This window comes from Citrus sinensis, chromosome 5 (genome assembly GCF_022201045.2).
Source record: "Citrus sinensis cultivar Valencia sweet orange chromosome 5, DVS_A1.0, whole genome shotgun sequence".
In the NCBI taxonomy this organism is placed as follows: Eukaryota; Viridiplantae; Streptophyta; class Magnoliopsida; order Sapindales; family Rutaceae; genus Citrus; species Citrus sinensis.
In genome coordinates, this window is record NC_068560.1 from 18,511,444 (window position 1) to 18,533,772 (window position 22,329).

Consider the following 22,329-nt stretch of genomic DNA (forward strand, 5'->3'; position numbering starts at 1 on the left):
TCAAACCATAAATACCAGCACTTGGCATACCTGCTCCTCATACCGCACCAATCTGGAAGAGTAGAGGAAACTTTTGAAAACTTAAATTAGTTTGCATGAGTTTTATTCTGTTAATGACTTCTTATGGAATGTATTATCCTTTACTTATTCGATAATTTGTAAGAGTGTTTTTATTCCAATTAACTTTCGCAAACAATTACTAAAACATTAATTAATTCTTTAGTCATGATAGTGGGATATTTAAATTATTGAAATCAAACAATTTTAATTAATTATTATGTTTACCGGAAGGAGCAGAAGCTAAGGATTGCGAACTCGACGAAAACTGAGAACGAATTTGTTTATCTCCTGGGGGCAGATGCCACTAAAAATTATATGTTAATGTCCCAGTGGAAAGTTTGCAAAACAAAAATTTTCTCCTGATCACCGATCCAAACAGTTACAATAATAATTAATATGATTTAAAGAAAATATGTTGAACATCAATATGTGTTAGTAAAGAGTGACCTTTGTTTCAAAAAAATATTTTACGGTTACTGAGAGTGACGATGTATGTGAGTATTTGACCATTCCACTTTTTGATTAAGCACTGGTGTGGGACTGAGAAATCTGACTGATGAAAAGGACTTTAAAAATTGAAAACAATGGCTATAAATAAAGCAAATCAAACTAATTGAAGCATAAGTTAGATCTGATGATTGAATGTAGAGATAATTAACATACATTCGTCAATAAAATCAGTCCCGTTAATGACACTTATAACTGCTTTATTTCAGTAACTATGTGTATGCGCATACCCTGTGGTATTATTGAAATCATCTTGATCAAGATAGGTTATTGAAAGATTCTTTTACTTTTTATTGCATGCATGGTACCACAAGTTAGTATTAAATTGAAACTAAACTACGATGATATCGTGTAAAAGGCCAAACAACACAACTGGTAACATGACCAGGCATAGGCTCAGGGGCATAACTTCCAAGAGAGATTTCTAATGATATTATCGAAAAAGATTGTAGATATATCTTTCAATCTAAAATCCTATACTCTCATAGTAGTATAGAGAATTGGCTATACAGTAACGGCAGTATTGGATAAACGGAAGGCTTTAGCAAATGCATACCAGAAGAGAAGGAAGACATTTGTGAGAATATTCACCAGAAAATTCAAGCAGTGAATGCCCTGGACAGATATGTTCTAAGTTGTTTGAATCCCATAACGGCTCTGGAGAGCACCAATGGCTGTCTCAAAGGACCTTGAAAGATTCGGAATGGTGGTTTTGCACACTGGAAAGTTTAAATCAAGAATAAATTATTAAATGCCAAAATAAAACATAAAAAAGGAAGTAAATCATGATTAATAAGTTGCTCAGATGTAATCTATTTAGTTTATATTCAATTTCCTTTACAATTGACCTATAAAACTTCACTTTTTGCTCAGACTTGTTGAAAGTAATGTGTGAGCAAAATTTGATTTAACAAAGTTAAAATAATGAATGATGTAAAACTTTAGCTAAACAGAAGACCAGAATGAATCTAGCATCTACATTCACCATTCCCCAGTGCAAGGGCCAACAAACAAAACAAACTGTCATTTGCAGTTTATCATTAACTTTTCAATGGTGGCCTATGCTCTCATAATATTTTAAACATAATAGCTGAAACAAATAATATTGTCTGAGCAAGGTAAGTTTCCAGATGAGGAGATCACTAAGCATAACCAACTTATTGAATCAGCTTGTGCATTCCATTAAATTAGTTTCATAGCTAGATTATCATTAGAATGCAATCAAATTTAATTGAAAGCTAAAGTAATAACAGAACAGATACCAAATAGAATCAGAGAAGGAAATGAGAAATTACCATTAAATGCAGTCGATTGAACATCTGCCAAGAACTCTGTATATGAAGCCTGCAAAAGTAGAAAGAGAAAGAGAACAATTCAGCCTATGTTCCCTTAAATGACAAATGATCTTCTAATCACTGTATTTTTAATAGATATAGTGGCACACGAGCATTAAAGCAATAAGTACCTTCATTGCACCCTGAGTTTCACCAATTTGTTCATTCATCTTCTTGTATTCCTTATCTGCCTCATCCATCATTTGCTGGCCTGTTTGTGTTTGAATCTATTATATTAACACACAGACTATCAATTACTACCTATTTGGAAGTGCCCATGTCAACATATTTTTTTAATAACATACAGCCTGTACCAAATGATCCGCTTTCGTAATGACCAAAAAATTTTTTCTATATTTTGAAAACGGAACCATATTGTCAGACACATTGGTCAACCAAAACGTCCATGATATGTAAGAGGTTAGTACTTAGCATGAAAAATTAAGAAATCATTAGCATTATAATTATCATTGATTTATCAGGATCAACGACGAATCAGTTTGGAAAATTAATTAATATTATGGAGTGATTCAATCACATTCAAAATGAATCTTCAAATGTTGCACAATTCATTTGTTTGAAACTCAAAATGTCAATTATACAACAACTATACTCAGAAGCCTCTATCAAAATCAAAACATAATAAAATTTGATCAATAATACTAATTCTGTCATTTCTTCATCAGCCAAATAAATAAAGAGCAGGTATGCTTCAAATTTGTGCTTAAAAAATACACTGAAACTACAAAAGGATCCAAATATTGTGCAACAACTATCACCTACTAAAGTTATTCAAAATATTATTAGCCACTTACCACTTAAATCAACATCATAACTAAGTAATCAGCTAAACAAAAATTTCTTCACAGAAACAGAACTATAATTTGAAAATTTTTTTCCAATACTATTGAACTGTCTCTTTACAATGATTCAAGTCATTCACAGAAACAAAACTATAATTTGTTCACTGAATTGAAGTAAGATCTTAATGGAATGAAGAGTGAAGGATAATAATAATTGTGCTACAAAATTGAAATCATAATATTAATAGGTGAAGCAAAACTATAACCGAAATTTAATTTAATTTTCACATCCATTTCTCAATAAAATAATAATTATAATAATTAACTGTTATTAAATAAATAATTATTAGAAATTTTTACCTTGAAGCGCTTGTGGAGACGAGAGTGAGAAGCTTCGAGATCCTTGAGAATCTCAGAGTGAGAACGATTGATGAGGTTGCGTTTCAGATCGTCGATGCGTGAAACCACCATTTCCTTCAGATCTGAGATGCTGCTTAGGTTTTTGTTGTTGTTGTTGTTGTTGTTCATCGTCGGTAACGGTGCCGGCGACGGCGACGGCGACGGCGAGATGAAGAGAGTTGTCGGTGCTACTTGCTTCCTATACTTGAACTTCTCTTTGGATGTAGAAGCTGTTTTGTTAATGATTGTTGATTGCTTTGGGCTTTCGGGAGAAACTGGTGATGAAGCTTTGCGATTGCGATTCACTCTCTTCTTCTTCATTGCTTCTTTGATCTTCTGCTAATTGCTATTATGCTTCGTTTGTTCAATTTTGAACTTCTCACTTTAATTTATAAGTGGCGCGTATTTTCAGTTTATCTCTTGGGATGGTCTGGATTGTTTGGGCCAGGCTGCTCGAACTCGGCCAGGCTTTTGAGGGTCTGAGCTTTTAGACAACCTGGACTTGGCCAAGCCCGGCTCGGTCCATTTGTCACACCTAGGCACACTAATTTTTTCACGCGCATATGCTGACTTTATCATATAATAAAATATATATTTAAACATTTACATGTATTTTTTAAGCTGCGTTTGGCACACTACGTTTTATTATATTGTATTATTTTAATATATGTGTATTACATTAACATTGTATTATAATAATATTTTACAACCTTCGGTGTTATATCTTATTGTATTAATTTTTATTATATTATGTTTGATATTATATCGTACCGTATTAATTTATTTGGTGATTAATTTAACTTATATATTTGGAAAATAATTCCAAAATATTTAGAAAAATACTAAATATAGTCACCTAAATGACACTTGTCTTAAACATATACGCGACACTCTGTAAAAATTAACAGACTTAAATACTGAAAATTAAATTAATTTTTTTGCCCTCTACTAACTGATTTATAATTCTCATAGATAATTAATTTTTACATACGAGTTTTCTTGATAAAAGATGCCAATATTTGTCTTTTTTGAAGCAAAATTCTAAACTCAAATTTAATTACCAACAATGGTTGCACAACAAATCTGTACAAAACAAAAAAAAAATTCCCATAGCAAAATGTAGTAAAAAAATTGTGAAGGCATTCCATCTCATATTAAACAAATCTTATCCATCATTGTCTTTTTCAACCAATCAGCAAAATCAAATCCCTTAAATTAGACTTAAATATGAACTAAGGGTTGCAGTGGCAGCGGATATTAGCAATTATATGAAGATGATGAAGAAATGGAGAAGAAGAAGACAAACAAGAAACGGAGAAGAAAAAGAAAGATAGAACACGAAGAAGAAGAGAGGAAAAGGAAAAATAAAAGACAAATGAGAGAGGGAAATAAAGAAAACGAAGAATAAGAGAGGAAAAAGAAAAAAATAAAAGAAAAAGAGAGAAACAGTGAGAAATAGAGAGAAATAAAGAGGACAAATAAGAAAATGAAAGATTGGAATAAAAATAAAAGAGAGTATTAAGATTTATTGTACTGTGTTTGGATTGAAAGAAAAGTAGAGAAAATAAAGGAGAAAAATTATTTCTTTATCATTAAATTTGATATTCTCCTTACAATGCTCTGTATTTATAGTAGCTCAATAGAACTACCAAATTAACTAAGCTAAATAACAGATTCAGTAACAAACTTTACAATGAACCAGTAACAACGTGACACCTGTAAAACCGTTACTAGTAACTATCACACTAATACATGTATTGTAACACTTATATGTAACTAATAACTAAGCTTAGAATCAAAAGCTTAGAATTAGCTGGAATAATGTGGAAATTGTTATTCTTAACATCCCCCTTTAAGCTCTACATTGGAAACGATGTTGAGCTTGGATCGCTAATAATGAAATGGTTGATAAGCTAAGAGCTTTGTCAGTATATCTACTGTTTATCAAAGCTTGGAATGTATTGCACCTGAAGACTTTTGTTTGCCACCTTTCGCATAAGAAATGTATGTCCAATTCAATGTACTTGGTGCATGAATGAAACTTTCAATTGTTGGCTAGTGTTGCTGCACTTTGATTTCCACTCTAGGTTACAGGAACTGATTTAGGAGCTACACCAATTTTAGTAAGTAATAATCTTAGCCATAGCATTTTTTATCCAGTCATAGTAAGTGTTCTGTATTCAAATTCTATATTGGACCTGGAAACCATAGCTTTTTTTAACACCATGAAACCAAATTTTGTCCAAGATAGACACAATAACTATCAACAGACCTCTTATCATCCTTATCACTGGTTCAATTAGCATTAGAAAAACAATCAATATCAAGAGTACCAGAGGAGTGAAATTGAAGGTCAAACTGAATTATGCCATTGAGATATCGAAGAACTCTTTTGCAAGCTTGTTAATGTACATCAATTGGAGCACTAAAAAATTGAGTCAATTTATTAACTGTAAAATTAATTGTAACCAATTTCAGGCTTGCTGAGTGTGAAATATTGAAGAACACCAATAAAGCTTCTATACAAAGTGACCTCTAACAAAGGAACTCAATCAGTCTACGTGAGAGAAACACCAAAGGCCATAGAAGCAGAGCATGGAGTACTGTCCTGCATATGTACTTTAACAAGTAAATCTGCAATATATTTAGATTGTGAAAGAAGTAACTCAGTAGAATTGTAAGTGACTTGAATGCCTAAAAAGTAATAAAGCTTTGCCAAGTCTTTTAAGGCAAAGTTGGTTTGCAAATTTGATAAAACTTGGTTGATCAATTGAGGGCGAAAATCTGTAACAATTATGTCAACAACATATACTAAAATGAGAAGTAAATGATTATTCTCTCTTTTAAAGAACAGTAAAGTGTCTGACTTAGAATTAATGAAACTCCAATAATGTGTCAATGTCATTTTTAATCTGACAAACCAGGCTCTTAGAGTTTACTTTAATCATATAAAGCCTTGTGAAGTTTACATACATGTGTAAGCCTAGTAGGATCCACAAAGCTCTCTGGTTGCTGCATATATACCTCCTCTGTCGAATAGCCACTGAGAAATGCATTGTTGATGTCAATCTAATAAATCAACCACTTATTAGTCTCTACCATACTCAATACAACTATAATAATGGATGACTTCACCACAAGGCTGAAAGTTTCACCGTTATTTGATAAAAGCCTTTTGCTACTAGTCTAGCCTTATATCTAGATATACACCCATTGAGATTATACTTGATCTTGAATACCCATTTATTGCCAACAACTGGAACAAGATAAGAAAGATTAATCAAAACCTAAGTGTTGTCATCCATCAGAGCCTTGTACTCCTCTATCATGGCCTTGTACTATTTAGGATTAGCAATGGCTGCTGACATAGTAGTAGGTTCAGTAGGTTGTAAGAAACTGGAGATTACATAGGCCTTTGGCTTGAAGATACCTGCCTTAGACATTGTTATCATGGGATGGCCAGTAGTTGGTTGTTGTGGTGGAGTAATATGGTGAGGTTGACAATCTGGTGAAGGCAAAGATGAATATGTTAGAGATAAAGTTTGTAGATTAGTAGATGAAAGAGATAAAGCTGATGAACAGAAATATGATTGTGTTAGGGATAAAGTTTGGGGATTGGCAGATAAGATGGGAAACTAGCTGATGAAGGCAGAGAAGAAGAGTGAGGAGCACTTGTTGAAATCAGTGGAAGTTGAGGAATAAACATTCAATTTGTGCCATAGTTTGGTAATTCAATGGTGAAGTTTTAGACACACAAGGAACATAATGAGAGGGTTGATAGGTATAAGGCACAGAAAAGAAATCAACTCTAGGCTAAAACGGAAAAGATAACTCATCAAATATAACATGATTACTGATATACATATTCCTTCTAGAGAGTGAAGACACTAATATCCTTTGTGTAATGAACTATAACCTAGAAAAACACATCTGTCAGTTCTATATTCAAGCTTATGATGATTATAAGGTCTGAGATAGGGATAACAAGCACAACCAAAGATTCTCATGTGTGAGTAATCTAGTTTCTTTATAAATATTAGTTCAAAAGGTGACTTATTGTTTAATATAGTTGTGGGTAATCTTTTTACAAGATATGTGGCTATACGAAAAGTATTCCACCAAAACTTTAAAAGTAGATGAGCTTGTGCAAGAAAGGTGATCCAGTTTCCACAATGTGTCTCTCAATTCTTCCATTTTGGTGGTGATTATATGGACAAGGATGCCTAATTCAGTGTCTTGTTTAGCAAGATATATGGTGAATAACCCGAACTCCCCCCCCCCCCCCCCCCCGCCAAATCCATTTGAAGACACTTAATTTGGTTAGAATGGTTGTTCTAAATATTCTTTTGAATTTCATAGCAGTAAAAGAAAAAATCCAAGTAAATCAGTGAATTCATCTAATATAGAAAAATACTATGTGTAGCCTTTAGATGAAAGAACAAGTCCTAATCCCCAAAGATTAGCATGTAACAATTCAAGAGGTTGACTGGTAGTAGTTTCTTCTGAAGGAAAATATTGCATATGACTTTTTCCAAATTGACAAGCACTACAAAACTAAAGTGTGATAGTTCTTTTTATATCAAAAGTTGGATCTCACTGCTTCATAACTTGTTTTAAACCATGAACAGTAGGATATCCTATTCTTTTATGCATTATATTATAATTGAGAGACTTATAAGGATAAACTGACAAGGCCAGTTTAGCATCTTTATTGAATTAAAAGAAAGGATTGTTTATCTCATGAAGATTCATAGTATCAAATGCATTGTATTGCGAGAATATAGACACAAGACAAAATTTGACATAGATGTTAAGAGATCAGAAGAAGAACCTGAATTATAGACTGTAGCTAGACATACAACTTGGTATAGTCCTCATTTAGCAATCCCTTTTAGCAAGATGGTCCCTATACTCTTTGCCATAATAAAATAAATAGTTTTATAGAATTAAAAAAGGACGTGATTATCAACAAGCAATCTAGAAATACTCAATAAGTTTTTAGTAATATCAGGTACATGAAGAACATTAGAAAGGTAAAGTTGTTCAAGTGTATTCATAATAGTAGTACCAACATACATTATAGATAAGCCCATGCCATTTCCTATATGTAGTTTCTCATTGCCTGTGTAAGTAGAATAGGATAAGAGTATACCTCCATTTTTTATGACATGATTGGTTGCCCTTGAATTAATATATCAAGCTAGATTAGCAATAATATTGTAGTTGGCAGTTTCAACATTTACTAGACTAAGCTATTTTTAGGATTGAGACCAACATGTCCTGCAAACATGTAAGTTGTTGCATTGCTATTAATGAAACTAGGAGCTCTTTAAGAAGGAATAAAGCTTGCCTAAAATGCAGTATATCCCTGAAAATGTCCACTTCTTGGAAATCCACCATTGAATCCACTATTAAAGCCTCTTCCATAACCAATTATATTGTATCCTCTGCCACAGTTATTTGGATTTCTTTCAAAATTTTCACTAAAAGACTAACCAACTCTGGGTCTGAAGCCACCTTGATTGCCTCTAGCTTGCCTAGGAACAAAGTCATGATTGAAACTATTTTTACACTTGTAAGCTGCATGACCCGGTACGAAACAAATTTGACAAACAATAGCCTTGTCACCACCAGAATTACCACTAGATCTTCTAAGAACATCTATGTTAAAGCCACCATAATTTTGTCCTTTCTATGCATAATTTGCACTCATATCATGCATTATGTCATTGCGAGTTTTTCCTTTGCTCATTTCTAGCCTAATTTCATGATTCAGCAACATTGAAAATATCTCTTCAACAGTAATAGTTTCTTTCTCAATCCTAGTTAGCACATTAGTTACAAGTGATTCATAACTATCATCTAGACCATTGAGAATGTGCATGAAAAACTCACTAGTAGAGAGTGCACGACCTCCAATGGTAAGGCTATCTGAAATCTTCTTCATCTTATTGAAATAATCACTGATTGAAAGTGATCTTTCTCAAGTGGTTTGGATCTGCATCATCAAAGGCATATAACGAGCTTTGGATTGAGACAAGGATTTTTGCAAGCCGTCTCTAGAGATCAAATGAAGTTTCACAATTAATCACCATGATCAGCACATTATCGACTATTCAAGAGAACATCCATCTTTATAGCAACTGATCAATCTTCTTCCACACAACACAATCTGGATTTTCAGAAGATCATGTAGTTTGAGTTTCAGATCCATTCGATTCACCAGTTGATTCAGTAAGAAATTGAGCTAGACATATTTTTTCACCATTGATGAATCCTTCAATACCATTCCTAATGATTGAAGCAAGCACTTGAGTTTTCCACAAAAGGTAGTATGTTCGATCAAGCTTAACAAGTTGAATGAAGCTGAGGGATAAAGAAGACGAAGTTGAATTGTTTGAACTTTCCATAGTATAAGGCTTTGATGCCATATTAAGATTAGTTGTATTGTGTTTGGATTAAAAGAAAAGCAAAGAAAATAAAGGAGAAAAATTCTTTTGCCATCATTAAATCTTATATTCTCTTTACAATGCTTTGCATTTATAGTAGCTCAATAGAGCTAACAAACTAACCAAGCTAAATAATAGATTTAGTAACAAACTTTACGATCAACCAATAATAATGTGACACCTGTAAAATCGTTACAAGTAACTATCACAAAAATACATGCATTGTAACACTTATATGTAACTAATAACTAAGCTTAGTATCAAAAGTTTAGAATTAACTGGAATATTCTAGAACCAGCTGGAATAATTTGGAAATTGTTATTCCTAACAAAGAGAAATAAAGAATACGAAGAAAAGGGTTAAAGAAAAAAAATAAAAGAAAAAAGTGAGAGAAAGAAAAATACAGAAGATGACAAAGAAAAGGAGAAAAGAAAAGAGAGAGAAATAGAGAAGACGAACGAGGAGAGGGGAGAAAGATCTGCAATGCAATTTAAACCATGTAAATTACATCCTTAAATTATAAAAATTTCAATTTAAGTTAAAATATGTTATTTGTCCGTTAGTTTAGACCATCAAAAGACTAAAATTGTATTTATACATTTCTATTAAAGTCAACTAAATAACAATAGTCAAATCTCTATTTTTTATTTTTTTTTACCTTTCATTCATTCTTGAATATTTCAATAAATTAAAGAATACACTCTAATAAATTTTACTTTACACCTAAATAACTTATTATTTTAAAATTTATTATTCTTGTTTTACTTTTACTATATATAAAATCATTTGAATGGTGTGCTGCTATGAAGTAGTGGTATAGAAGAAGAAGCAAGAAAAGAAGACGAAAAGCGGAAAAAAGGATGAACAATTAAAACAAAACAAAACAAAAAAAAAGATGATTAAGAAAAGAGCAAGAGACAAAGAGTAAAATAAAAAGGGAAAAATTAAGAAAAAAGAAAAAGAAATTGAACTATTACAAATTTCAAAATTAAAAAATGAAAATGTTATCAGTTTTTATTTTTAATATTTTAATCAAAACCGTTTGTTTTTAAGCAAAAACTTTTTCTTTAATGGTGGATTTCTTTTAACAGCCAAAACAATAAATTATCCTTTTAATTCTCCCAAATTTTCTTACAAGTCCAATCAGAAATCAAAGGCACATTTCAAAGAATTAAAGATTCATTTTAAAATCTAACAAAAACATAATCTGCTGTCACAATATTCTAGAAAAATAACTTAAATCAATGGACTCAAACCCTAGCTCTCAAATTAAAAAAACAAGTAAAAATAACAAATAAAAAAGAAAGAAAATAAAAATAAAGGAAGAGCTTTTTTTGTTTAACTTCGAAAAAAAAATAATTTTTTTCAGAAACCCTAGCCACCATGCTGTTACCACTCCCGCCTCCAACCATTGCAATTCCATAGTCCCTTCCACTATAAGATAACTCGCCAGCAATAGCTGGCCCAAACACAAATTTCTTCTACCCTGATTAACCACAGAAACTTCACATAAATCCTTCAAATCAAGAGCTCCATCACCCATTTGCTGCCGCCAAGCCAGCCATCACTGCTGTCAATTCAACCCGCCATTTGATTCACCCGACTCCAACGAGCACATCTAGGCAAACAACATCCTCGATTGCAGCCAATCACAGCCAAAACCTTGTGTTTGGTGAAAAGATTTTGGGCGGTTTTTGGTTGGGCGAACGGAGAAGTTGCAGCCAGCGGCGGATGTAGTATGTGACCAATGGGGGTTGTAGTCCCCGCTGGCTAAAAAAAAAAATAAAAAATATGTAAGATTTCTAATTAACCTCCATTAAATTTATTAAAATTGGCCCTATAAATTTATGAATTCACAAAATTTCAACTTTAATTTTTAGAATTATAAAAGCTTATATTATAATTAAAAATAATGATAGGTCATCACCATAAACATTTTTCTATTCTTAAAAATATGTCGAGAACAATTATAAATGTATTAACAAATATTCTATACATTTAAAGTTTTAGTTTTAAAATTTTACTAATATGTAATCTAACCTCCAGTAAATTATTTTTCTAAATCCGCCACTGCTCGCGGCTATGGGTTTGCTTGGCATGGCCGTGTGTGGCCATGGGCTCGCTTGGAATTCCCTCACGCGGCTATAGGTTTTCCTGGGCAATGAACATGGCTTTTGCTGCGCTGATTTGGATTTAAATGTGGTTATGGAGTTGTTAAGTGTGTGAAAGAGGGAAGGTAAAAAATGAACGTGGAAGAAGACGAATCGAAGAAGATGAATAAGAAAGAAGAAGAGAGAGAAAAATATTTCTTTTTTTTATAAATTTATAGATATTTTAAGATTTTTATTTTTTTTATAAATTTATATTTTTGTTTAAATTTGAGAATCTTTATAAATTGAAGGCCAGATTTTCTTTCTAATTGTGTATAGAAGAAGGTTTTCAGGTGATTTTTGGTTGGGTTAACATGAAATATTCTTGTTTTATGAAATATTATTATTGAGATTTAGTTTTATTTTCTAAAAAAGAGATTTGAGGATAATTTTTGTTAGTGATGCACATAAACTTTGAGTTAGTTTTATTTTAGCAATAGGAGAGGCATAAAAGATATATTTCTCTAATATAATAGGAAGATAACATGTTCTGTAATTACTAAGGGTACTATCGTATTTTAGTGAGTTAACATTGGTCAATGATTAAATTTAATAGATTTTAGGGAGTAAATTAAAGTTTTATACTTTCGAAAAGTAAATGAAAATATGTCAATATTAATAAGGGAGTAGGATGAAATTTACCTAAATAAACTCGTGTCTAACTCGAATTTCCATTATGCGGCTTTTCCTGCATTAATTTTTATTTTTTTCATGCAATACATATAAGTGCCAAATATTTTATTGCAATATTTTAGTACAATGCAGGGCTATAATACAATATAATAAGACATGTCAAACATAGCCTTAATGAGTAATGGAATATTTTTTTTTTCACTCTCCTTTTGGTTGATTTTAGCACTTCACTTTATTTTTGATCGAGTAAATGATCGAGTTTGGCTGTTTGGGAGAGAAATATTGTTTGGGGGAGAAATATTTCTAAGTAAAAGGACTTTCAATCGTTCAAAATAATTCAGTCTAGTGAAAACACAACTTGTGATATCAGCTGATTAATCTTCTGAAATAATTATAGGGGCAAAATCGTTTCATGAAATTACTTATTTATCCTTTCTTATTAGGTTGGTCTTCAGTCTTCACGCTTGAATTATCTTGCTCAGTGGCTCTTTCATTTTTTTTTTTTTTTTTTTACGCGTATCCAATAAAGTGCTCGGATTGCATTTCATGTTTTGTATTAAAATTTTTCCCCTTATAACAGATTTATTTACCAAATCTCGGGGTAAAAAAAATAACTTTAGTTTGTAGCAAAAACAATAAATACGCCCAACCTATAAGCGATAAGTACAGATTCTATCCAATCCCAAGTCCTTACCAAATTTTAAAATCAAAAAAATTTTGATGATAAGGCTAAAGATCGGATATTTCTCTGTTGCGCTTTCTTATTTTAAAATGGAGGAAAAATTAAAAAAAAATGCTTATTTTAAAAAGACTATGCTTTTTTTATATTATGTTTTAAATATTCAAAAATTTTCTAGTCCGAAAATTTCAAATTGAATGAAAGTTGGGACAAATTAAAAGTATTATAAATTAATTTACAACGTTGTAAAATAATGTAAAAAATAATCTACAACATTATAAACTCATCCGAATTTCAATGAAGTATATTTTGGTAAGTGTAACCGTAACCGTAACTCCTACTGTCAGATTCACTATTAAAGCAAGATGTGCTGTCAATTTAACCCCTGCTATCAAATTTTGTGAAATTTTGAATCGTTTTAAATTTCTACAACAAACCTTACAACTTGGGATTATCTTTATCCACATTCCACAACAAGCATATATAAATATATCCCAGAAGAAGAGGAAAAAGAAACCGAAAGTTTATTTATTTATTATTATTATTATTATTTTGAGTTTAGTGAGAGGATGTCATCAAGTTATTGGACTCGGATTCTTCTTATTCTAAATTTAAGTTTCGTTTGTTTGTTATCATCAGCAACACAAGTTGATTATGATGCAAATGCCATTATAATTAATGGAGAACGGCGAGTTATCTTCTCTGGTGCAATTCACTATCCTCGAAGCACTCCACAAGTACTGCAAATAATTAATTTATAGTTTCTCAAATCACTTGCACTTTCACATTTTCTTCTTCTTTTGAACAAAAAAAAAAATGCTATTTTGCTGGGAAAATATTGTCTTAAATTTTTTTTTCTTAATAAGCCAAACATGATCCCGCATTCAAAACGGTGCGTTTTCATATTTAGGAAAAATTATGGGCAATATTTTTCGATCAAATAGCATTGTTATTCTTTAAATATGAAAATTTTGATATGATTTATTTCTAATTTTCTATATGCGTTGTATTTTTGCAGATGTGGCCAGATCTTATACGAAAGGCAAAGGATGGAGGGCTAGATGCAATTGAAACTTATATTTTTTGGAATGCTCATGAGCCTCAGCGTCATCAGGTTCTATTATTATTATTATTATTATTATTATTATTATTATTATTATGTGCGATATTTATTATTATTGAAATAAATATACAAAATTAACTTGCTTCATTTTCCTTTTGAGGGGAGATCAGTACGATTTCTCAGGAAATTTGGATTTCATCAAGTTTTTCAAGCTAGTTCAAGAAGCAGGATTATATGCCATTATACGAATTGGTCCATATGTCTGTTCTGAATGGAATTATGGGTAATTTTAATTTTTCTTTTTTAAAAAAATTGATTAATAATTTATTTAATAAATTAATCAGTAAATCAAATTTTTTTTTTAATGGTTTGTTGATTGACAGGGGCTTTCCCGTGTGGCTACATAACATTCCAGGAATTCAATTAAGGACGAATAATGAGATTTACAAGGTTAATTATCAACAAAATCCATACCAATTTTTATATTCTGTTTAATCGTAGTTTCAATTTTCCTCATTTATTTTTGGAAACATTTATATGGCTTGATTATTTTGTCATTAACGCAGAATGAAATGCAAATTTTTACGACCAAAATTGTCAATATGTGCAAAGAAGCCAATCTATTTGCGCCACAAGGAGGTCCCATAATCCTAGCACAGGTTATTCTAAATTTTTTTATTGCAGCAATATTATTAATTTCATTTTTTCTAATCTTTTTTATTTTTATCTTTTTTAAAAAAAATTGGGGATTCATGTCAGATTGTTTAATATATATCAAATAATATATATCATTTGATAAAATTAAATTAACTTGAAAGACACTAGCAAGTTTTATTTACCAAACGTTATTTATCAAATGTATCTATAGTCTCTTCATTTTATTTTTACCAAACTTACCTACAGTCTGATCTTTTTATCTTTAATTTTAGAGAAAAAAGATACACACACCTCTAAGATTTACTTAAATGGTCACTTAGACTTGTTGTAATATCCCTAAATTTTTTAGGGTATTTTAGTCATTTCAGTAGATTGAGGATAATTTAGTCTTTTCAATTCTTTAGTAATCTTAGTACCCCAGTGTAAAAAGAAATGTATGTTGTTATTTAACAGATTGAAAATGAGTATGGAAATATTATGGGACCCTATAAAGAAGCTGGTAAATCATACATCAATTGGTGCGCACAAATGGCTACATCCCAAAATATTGGTGTCCCATGGATTATGTGTCAGCAGAGTGACGCTCCACAACCCATGGTACTTATTTTTTATTTATTTATTTATGCTTCATTGTTTGATTTTAAATCATTATTATTATTATTATTATTATTATTATTATGCAGATAAATACATGCAATGGGTTTTATTGCGATGAGTTCGTTCCAAATAATCCAAAGAGCCCAAAAATGTGGACCGAAAATTGGACCGGGTGGTTCAAGAAATGGGGCGATAAAGACCCTCATAGGACTCCACAGGACGTGAGCTTTGCTGTCGCCCGATTCTTTCAAGCTGGAGGGGTCTTACAAAATTATTACATGGTGACATCTCAATAATCAACTCTATTAACTATTTTAATTTTTATAATTTTTTATAATTTTTTATAATTATTTAATTATATACTTCACTTCATAACTCTTTTTCATTTTTTCTAAAAAAAAAAAAATCTAATTCTAGTATCATGGAGGCACCAACTTCGGCCGGGATGCTGGAGGTCCATTTATTATAACATCTTATGATTACGATGCTCCACTCGATGAATACGGTACTTTAATGAGAAAGAAATATTTTGATAGCATAAGTTGATAGAAATTTGATAGATCAGTGATAAATCGGGGCTGATTTATACATAAATCTATGTTTGGTTGCAAGAATTGGTAGGAGGGGAGAGAAATAGAAAGGAAAAAGGGAGAAAGAAAATGAGTAGAAAAAGAGATCAATTTTATTTTCATTGTTTGGTCGAACATGAAATTCAACTTTCTCCCCTTATATCTTTTCCCTCTCATTCTTTCCTCTCCTTTCCTTTTTATTTATTTCTTCAAACTAAACATACCATTAATTAAAAAATATGATAAATCAACACCGATTTATCATTATTTCTGTTAATATTTGTTAGTGTTCTGCTTCTTTAATATTTTTCTACTTTAATTTATTTTATATTATTTATTTATCTTTACTTGCTTTCTTTGTTTAGAATTTTTTTTTTAAATATAATTTGAATCCAATGCTGAAAAACAGTACACTTTGATCTCAGGGAATTTAAATCAGCCGAAATGGGGACATTTGAAGCAACTCCATGAAGCAATCAAACTTGGAGAGAAGCTTCTCACAAGTGGCAATGTGACAACCAAACAATTCGGTAATGGGGTCAATGTAAGTAGCAATAAATTAAATTAAAATTTTAATCAGCTAATTAAATGGTTAATTAGATCCATAAACAAAAGTGATGTAGTATGCAAATTGATGTCTTGTATTTTAATTTTCCATAGCTGACTACATATAGCAACACCACCAGTGGTGAGAGATTCTGTTTCTTGAGCAATACAAACACTTCACAAGATGCCAATGTTGACTTGCAACAAGATGGAAAGTATTTTGTGCCTGCTTGGTCTGTTAGTATTCTTCATGGTTGCAACAAGGAAGTTTATAACACTGCAAAGGTTATTAACGTCATAACTCATAATCACTAGCTCTAAAAATTACTGTGTTTTTGTGTTAGTTATGCTATAAATGTTCATCATTTTCAGGTTAATACTGAGACCACTGTGATGGTAAAGAAACCAATCGAATTGGGTACAAAACTCTCTTGGACGTGGGCACAAGAGACCATAAGAGACACTCTTCATGGAAAGGGCAGTTTTAATGCAGCAAAGCTTATTGAACAAAAAGAAGCTACTTCTGATGTAAGTGACTACTTGTGGTACATGACCAGGTAATCTCCTCATCTTAATTATATTCTCAATAAAAAAATTATCAGTACAGACGTCTGTATTATATAAAGTGCAGATTGTCTCCTTTACCGTGCCGTAAAGGGATAAGTCTGCGCTTAAAACAAAGACTCTTTGTTAATTGTCTCATTTACTTCGCTTCCATTAGTAATTAACTATGGCTACTTATTTTTAATCTTAACAATTTTGGAATAGCATTGAGAACATGGGAACATCATCACATAATGCAACCTTGTATGTAAAGTCGTCAGGCCAAGTTCTTCATGCTTATGTCAACTCGAAGCACATAGGTAACATTTTTTTATTAACTATATAATTGTTTTGAATTTTTTTACTGTTTGAGATTTCATATTAACTGTGATGAAACAACAGGGTCTCAATTTGGATATGATTTTGAGTTCAATCAACCTGCTATCTTGAGGCCTGGGAAAAACTTCTTAACTTTACTCAGTGCCACAGTTGGACTACAGGTAATATATTAATTATAAACGTCTTTTAATTAGTGTTCAGATTAAGCAAGCATAATCAAAAGAATTATTAAATTAAATATGCATATATGGCAGAACTATGGTGAATTTTTTGATTTGGGACCTGAGGGCCTAGCAGGGGGTCCGGTTGAGTTAAATGTCGATGGGATGGCTTCTCTCAATTTATCATCAAACATTTGGAACTATAAGGTAATTGATGAGATTAAAGCACAAACGTATTGCATTTAAAAATTACAAAATTATGTTGATTTGATTGATTGCGTGTGATATTTCTATGATTTTCTGTTTTAAAGGTAGGGCTGAATGGTGAAGCAAAACGGCTTTATGATCCAAATTCACCCCATCCACAAATTTGGAAGTCATCAAAGAAACTCCCAATTGGGAAACCAATGAAGTGGTATAGGGTATTTGCACCGAGCTATTGAGTCATATATATGAGTTGGAGTTCGAGTTTTTTTTTTTTTTTGGGTGTCTTCTAGTACCCCGTTCGCTCTAGAGACTAACTGCTGCTGTTGTTGTTGTGCTCAGACTAGTTTCAAGATTCCTCCGGGAACAAGCCCAGTGGTGGTGGACTTGCAAGGCATGGGCAAGGGGCACGCGTGGGTGAACGGCAACAGCTTGGGGCGGTACTGGCCCTCGCAAATTGCCGACACCAATGGATGTAGCGACACTTGCGATTACCGCGGAGAGTATAAACCTGAGAAATGTGTTACAAACTGCGGCAACCCTTCTCAAAGATGGTATAATTTCAATCATTTTTTACAGCAAAGTAAATGATAGATTCATTAATTCTGATTAATTTCTCAATGCATGATACTAAAAATTTGATCACTGTACATGTGTTATTAATTAGGTACCATGTCCCAAGATCGTTCCTCAACGATGGCACAAACACATTGATTTTATTTGAGGAAATGGGAGGAAACCCTTCTCATGTATCTTTCCAGACTGTTGTTGCAGCAGCAGTGTAATGCTTTTGTAGAATTGTTATAATAAAGGATAGTGTAAATGGAAATAAAGGTTTAAAATTGTGCTACTCTCAAACGACTTTCAATCACAAGTAGCAATTAGACAATTTTGTTGCATTATATACATTACACACGCGCGTGCGCACACACATAATGAGAAACTTATTAATCAAGTCTTGATAAAAGAGCTCAGAAATCACTAGTGAGCATGAGCAGCCATATACAAAAGGATTCAATAAGGCTAGCTAAGTAAGCAGCCGGTGCCAAGAAATTCATCAAACTGTAACAGCTTCCAGTCATAGCAAATTTAAAAAGGCCAATTTAACTGGTAAAGGATGATGCATTGATGCAGTGACATACCAATTTCAACGAAGCCAACTTGAAATGAATACAATTTTTATTTATGTATTTCATTACAGGGATATGAATGATTTGATTTTGAATAAATTAATGGTCATGATTTTTTTAGGTATTTTGCATTAATTAATCATCAACCACAATTTTAACATGTAATACATAAGCCATTAAAACTTAACATAGTGGTGGCCTTGTGTTCTCGACTTTATTGAGGGTTTCGATTTTCATGGAATTTGAAAACATTTTTCTCTTACAAATGTAGATAAGGGTAAATACCCCCTAAATATAAGCGAGAGTAAATTTTTAAGTTAATTTTGATAGACTTCTAGTTTAGGGTGTAGTATAAGTGTGTGCCTTTAAATTTCAATAAAGCTTAAATTGTAATGTATGTATACCGTAACCAATTTGAAAAAAAAAAAGTAATATATAGAGGATATCAAATAAAATAAATTTTTTTCCTGTTTTCTCCACAAATAAGCTGAAAAAGATAAAAGTCGTGTTGATTCCATTTTCCTAATTCCCAGCCCATTTACCATGGGCTTAACCCGGCCTTGTCTGTCTAAATAAAAAGCTGGGCTTTCCAGAGCCTTGAGGCTAGGCCATCCCGGCCCATTTGCTAACCTACGCTGATATATCTCCCATAATTTTTAAAAACCTCCCCTGAGGTTTGAGCTTGTTGTAAGTAGATGGCGAGAATCTATTTATTTATAAAAAACCTCCTACCGTCAGTTAATTTTAACATTGACCGTTAGTTGACTGTGCAAAGACAATATTACCCTTAACAACAATTTGTAGACGAACATAACTAAAAAAAACTAAAATTATTGGTTATTTTACCCTCTTTAAATTATTGATATTTCCTTAAAGTTCCTACAAGAAAGATAAAATTAAAAACTTGAAAAATTCTCTTTAAATTATTGATATTTTTTTAAAGTTCCTACAACAAAGATAAAATAAAAAACTTAAAAATGAAATAGTCATAATTTTTACCTATGATATTGTAAATCTTTGGAATTGACAAGGATAAAATTGTTAAAAAATAGGGTTTGTGCTTTTCGCGCCAACAATTTTAGTTTTTTTTTTTTAGTTATGTCAGTTTACAAACTGTTGTTAAGGGTAATATTGTTTTTGTACAGTCAACTAACGGTCAATATTAAAATTAACTGACGGTAGGAGATTTTTTACAAATAAATAAATTCTCACCATCTACTTGTAACAAGCTCAAACCTCAGGGGAGGTTTTTAAAAATTACCCTTCTCGAAATATCACGCAAGAGAACTTGTGATTGCTATGGCGAATGCGAACGAGTACGCCATGAGTTATGTGCGAGCACATATCATCATTGCTAGCCAATTGTTAAAGTATGTATGTGGCACCAACGCAAAATTTAGCTATAATCATTTGAATAACAGGGGGAGCTAACTATGTCTATGTTCGGAGTCATGTTATTCCCTATACCTCTCGAAATAACATGCAAAAGGAGTCGTAATTGCTACGGCAATCATGAATTAGTGCGCCTCGAGAATGGACAAGTGCATACCGTGTTTGCCTGCCAACTATTCAAGTATGTTTGTTGTGGCAACGCAAAATTTAGCAATAACCATTCCGATTATAGAAATGTTTGATTTCTGACATCTTCACTAGTTGGTTCAAGATTATTGTCCGGAGAGTCATAGAGGTGAGCAGCTGGAACCAAGAGATTATATATGTATTTTTTATACTTTTATAATTTTATAATTTATAATATTATATATATTTTTTTTAAAAGGACAAAACTACTTTGCAAGGGGTGTTTGGTACCCCTTTTTCGTCTTTTTCAAGGTCAACTATAATGGAGTCATGTAATTTGTTATAAAAATAAAAAAGTTAAAAACTTTTAAATTTTCACATATTAATCCCACACCTACAAATTTTTAGTTGCAGTAATGCTTTTGGAAGACACGATTTTTCAAGACAAAAACTCAATTAAATTTATCTAAGTGTGCAATTAAATTTACTCCTTTTATTTTAGGATAAAAACTCAACCAAAAATACAAAACTCATTACTCAAACAAACAAAAACGATTTTACAAATTCATAAACTAACACTTTATTATTATTAGTAAATTAAAATATTTTTACTACATAATTAAATAATTTAGTATGTTAATTAAATATTATGTTATAAAAAAAATTACCTACATAGAATATCAATTAAATTTATTTTCGTATTTTGTGTATTCCATCTACTTGACATATAAAATCTCTTGTTTTTTTAAAAAAAAAAAGATATGGGGTTTGAACCCTACTCACATGGGTGAAAGGAAATTGGTTGCCGTGTTAAATAAAAAAAATCATATTTATATTTATCATCAATTATAGTTACTAAATAATATACATAGTTTAACTATGTAATAAATTAGTTAATTTATTAATTAATAAGTAAATTTATTAATTTAAATAGATATTAATAAATGTAAGCAGGGACGGACCTAGGAATTTGTATTACCCCGGGCTAAATTTAAAAAAATTATATTTTAAAGTGAGCATAAAAATTCATAAGTATAAAAAAAGTGCATCAAATAAGGGGGACACGAAAAATCTTATCCCTATAAGTACGTACTTTAAACAAAAATAGTTATATAAAAAGAGTAGAAAACAAAGGTAATTAAAAAATAAAAACACTATTTTACAATTATGGAATCTGACTCTAATAAAATGTAATTATACAAGGATTATATAAGGATTAATATATTAATTGAGGATTTTAAGCTGAAATAAATGAATAAATGTAATCACATTCAATTAAAAATTGCCAGTAAAACTTTAATGTTTGAAGTCAACTACTTAATTACCAGGTTTTAATAAATTAAACAATTCAAATTTATTCCTCTTTTTAAATTATAAAAATATTATTAGTCAAAAGTTTCAATAATAAACTAAATTCAACCCAACAAAAATGTATTTTGGGTGTCGTCATTTCTTTATCAAGCGCTCTGACTCTCTTTAGAGAACCAGTTGATGATTTTTCTATCAAATTAAAGCTCCTCAAAATTTTTAAATTTTAATGTAACTAATAAATAAAATCTCAAAATTCACATAAAAATTTTATGAAAATGTTGATAATTGTCACTATATGTTGTTTTTTTTAAGTAGTTTAATACTAGTGACAATTTTATATTAGATTGATATACTTTTTTTAATTAGAAGTTTTTTTAAAATAAATTAAAGTAATAACATTTTACCCCCTAATGTTTTTAATCTATATAATAAATATATAATTTACTCATTTTATAAAATAAGTCACTAATTTCAATTGGAAAAAAAATTGAATTAAGGACATATTTGAAAATAAAATAAAAACTCCATTATAGTATAAAATTAATGAAAATATAAAGATAATTGTATTAGGGGCATGTATGAAAATAAAATAAAATCTCTATTATTATATACAATTGATGGTAAAATAAGGGGTATAAATAATTTTTTTCTAAGTTTGACCAGGCTACAGCCCGGTC

General features: G+C 31.0%; 2 protein-coding genes across 2 annotated transcripts; one reads left to right on the top strand and one right to left on the bottom strand.

The window, feature by feature from the left end:
• Positions 1-832: 832 nt before the first annotated feature.
• Positions 833-3,478, bottom strand: LOC102610557 (uncharacterized). Its single transcript, XM_006493565.4, has 4 exons — positions 3,065-3,478; positions 2,033-2,128; positions 1,863-1,911; positions 833-1,286 (listed from the first exon to the last, which is right to left on the bottom strand). Exons 1-4 carry the CDS (start codon positions 3,422-3,424, stop codon positions 1,198-1,200), a joined length of 594 nt encoding a protein of 197 aa, XP_006493628.2. The 5' UTR covers positions 3,425-3,478; the 3' UTR covers positions 833-1,197.
• A 10,105-nt stretch (positions 3,479-13,583) lies between these two features.
• LOC102616763 (beta-galactosidase-like) lies at positions 13,584-18,517 on the top strand. Its single transcript, XM_052441170.1, has 17 exons — positions 13,584-13,751; positions 14,033-14,128; positions 14,248-14,360; positions 14,461-14,527; positions 14,644-14,736; positions 15,188-15,331; positions 15,418-15,612; positions 15,749-15,836; positions 16,326-16,444; positions 16,561-16,731; positions 16,819-17,003; positions 17,215-17,309; positions 17,392-17,489; positions 17,583-17,696; positions 17,801-17,911; positions 18,036-18,247; positions 18,361-18,517. The coding sequence occupies exons 1-17, from the start codon at positions 13,584-13,586 to the stop codon at positions 18,476-18,478; spliced, it is 2,187 nt and encodes a 728-aa protein (XP_052297130.1). The 3' UTR covers positions 18,479-18,517.
• The last annotated feature ends 3,812 nt before the right edge of the window (positions 18,518-22,329 follow it).

Excerpts from the sequence above, each read along its gene's own strand:
- LOC102610557 (XM_006493565.4), bottom strand. The coding sequence starts at position 3,424 with ATGAAGAAGAAGAGAGTGAATCGCAATCGCAAAGCTTCATCACCAGTT. Across the intron at positions 2,129-3,064 it reads GTCTCCACAAGCGCTTCAAG|ATTCAAACACAAACAGGCCA; the intron begins GTAAAAATTTCT and ends TTAATATAATAG. Across the intron at positions 1,912-2,032 it reads AAACTCAGGGTGCAATGAAG|GCTTCATATACAGAGTTCTT; the intron begins GTACTTATTGCT and ends CTACTTTTGCAG.
- LOC102616763 (XM_052441170.1), top strand. The coding sequence starts at position 13,584 with ATGTCATCAAGTTATTGGACTCGGATTCTTCTTATTCTAAATTTAAGT. Across the intron at positions 14,129-14,247 it reads ATGAGCCTCAGCGTCATCAG|TACGATTTCTCAGGAAATTT; the intron begins GTTCTATTATTA and ends AGGGGAGATCAG. Across the intron at positions 16,732-16,818 it reads AAGTTTATAACACTGCAAAG|GTTAATACTGAGACCACTGT; the intron begins GTTATTAACGTC and ends CATCATTTTCAG.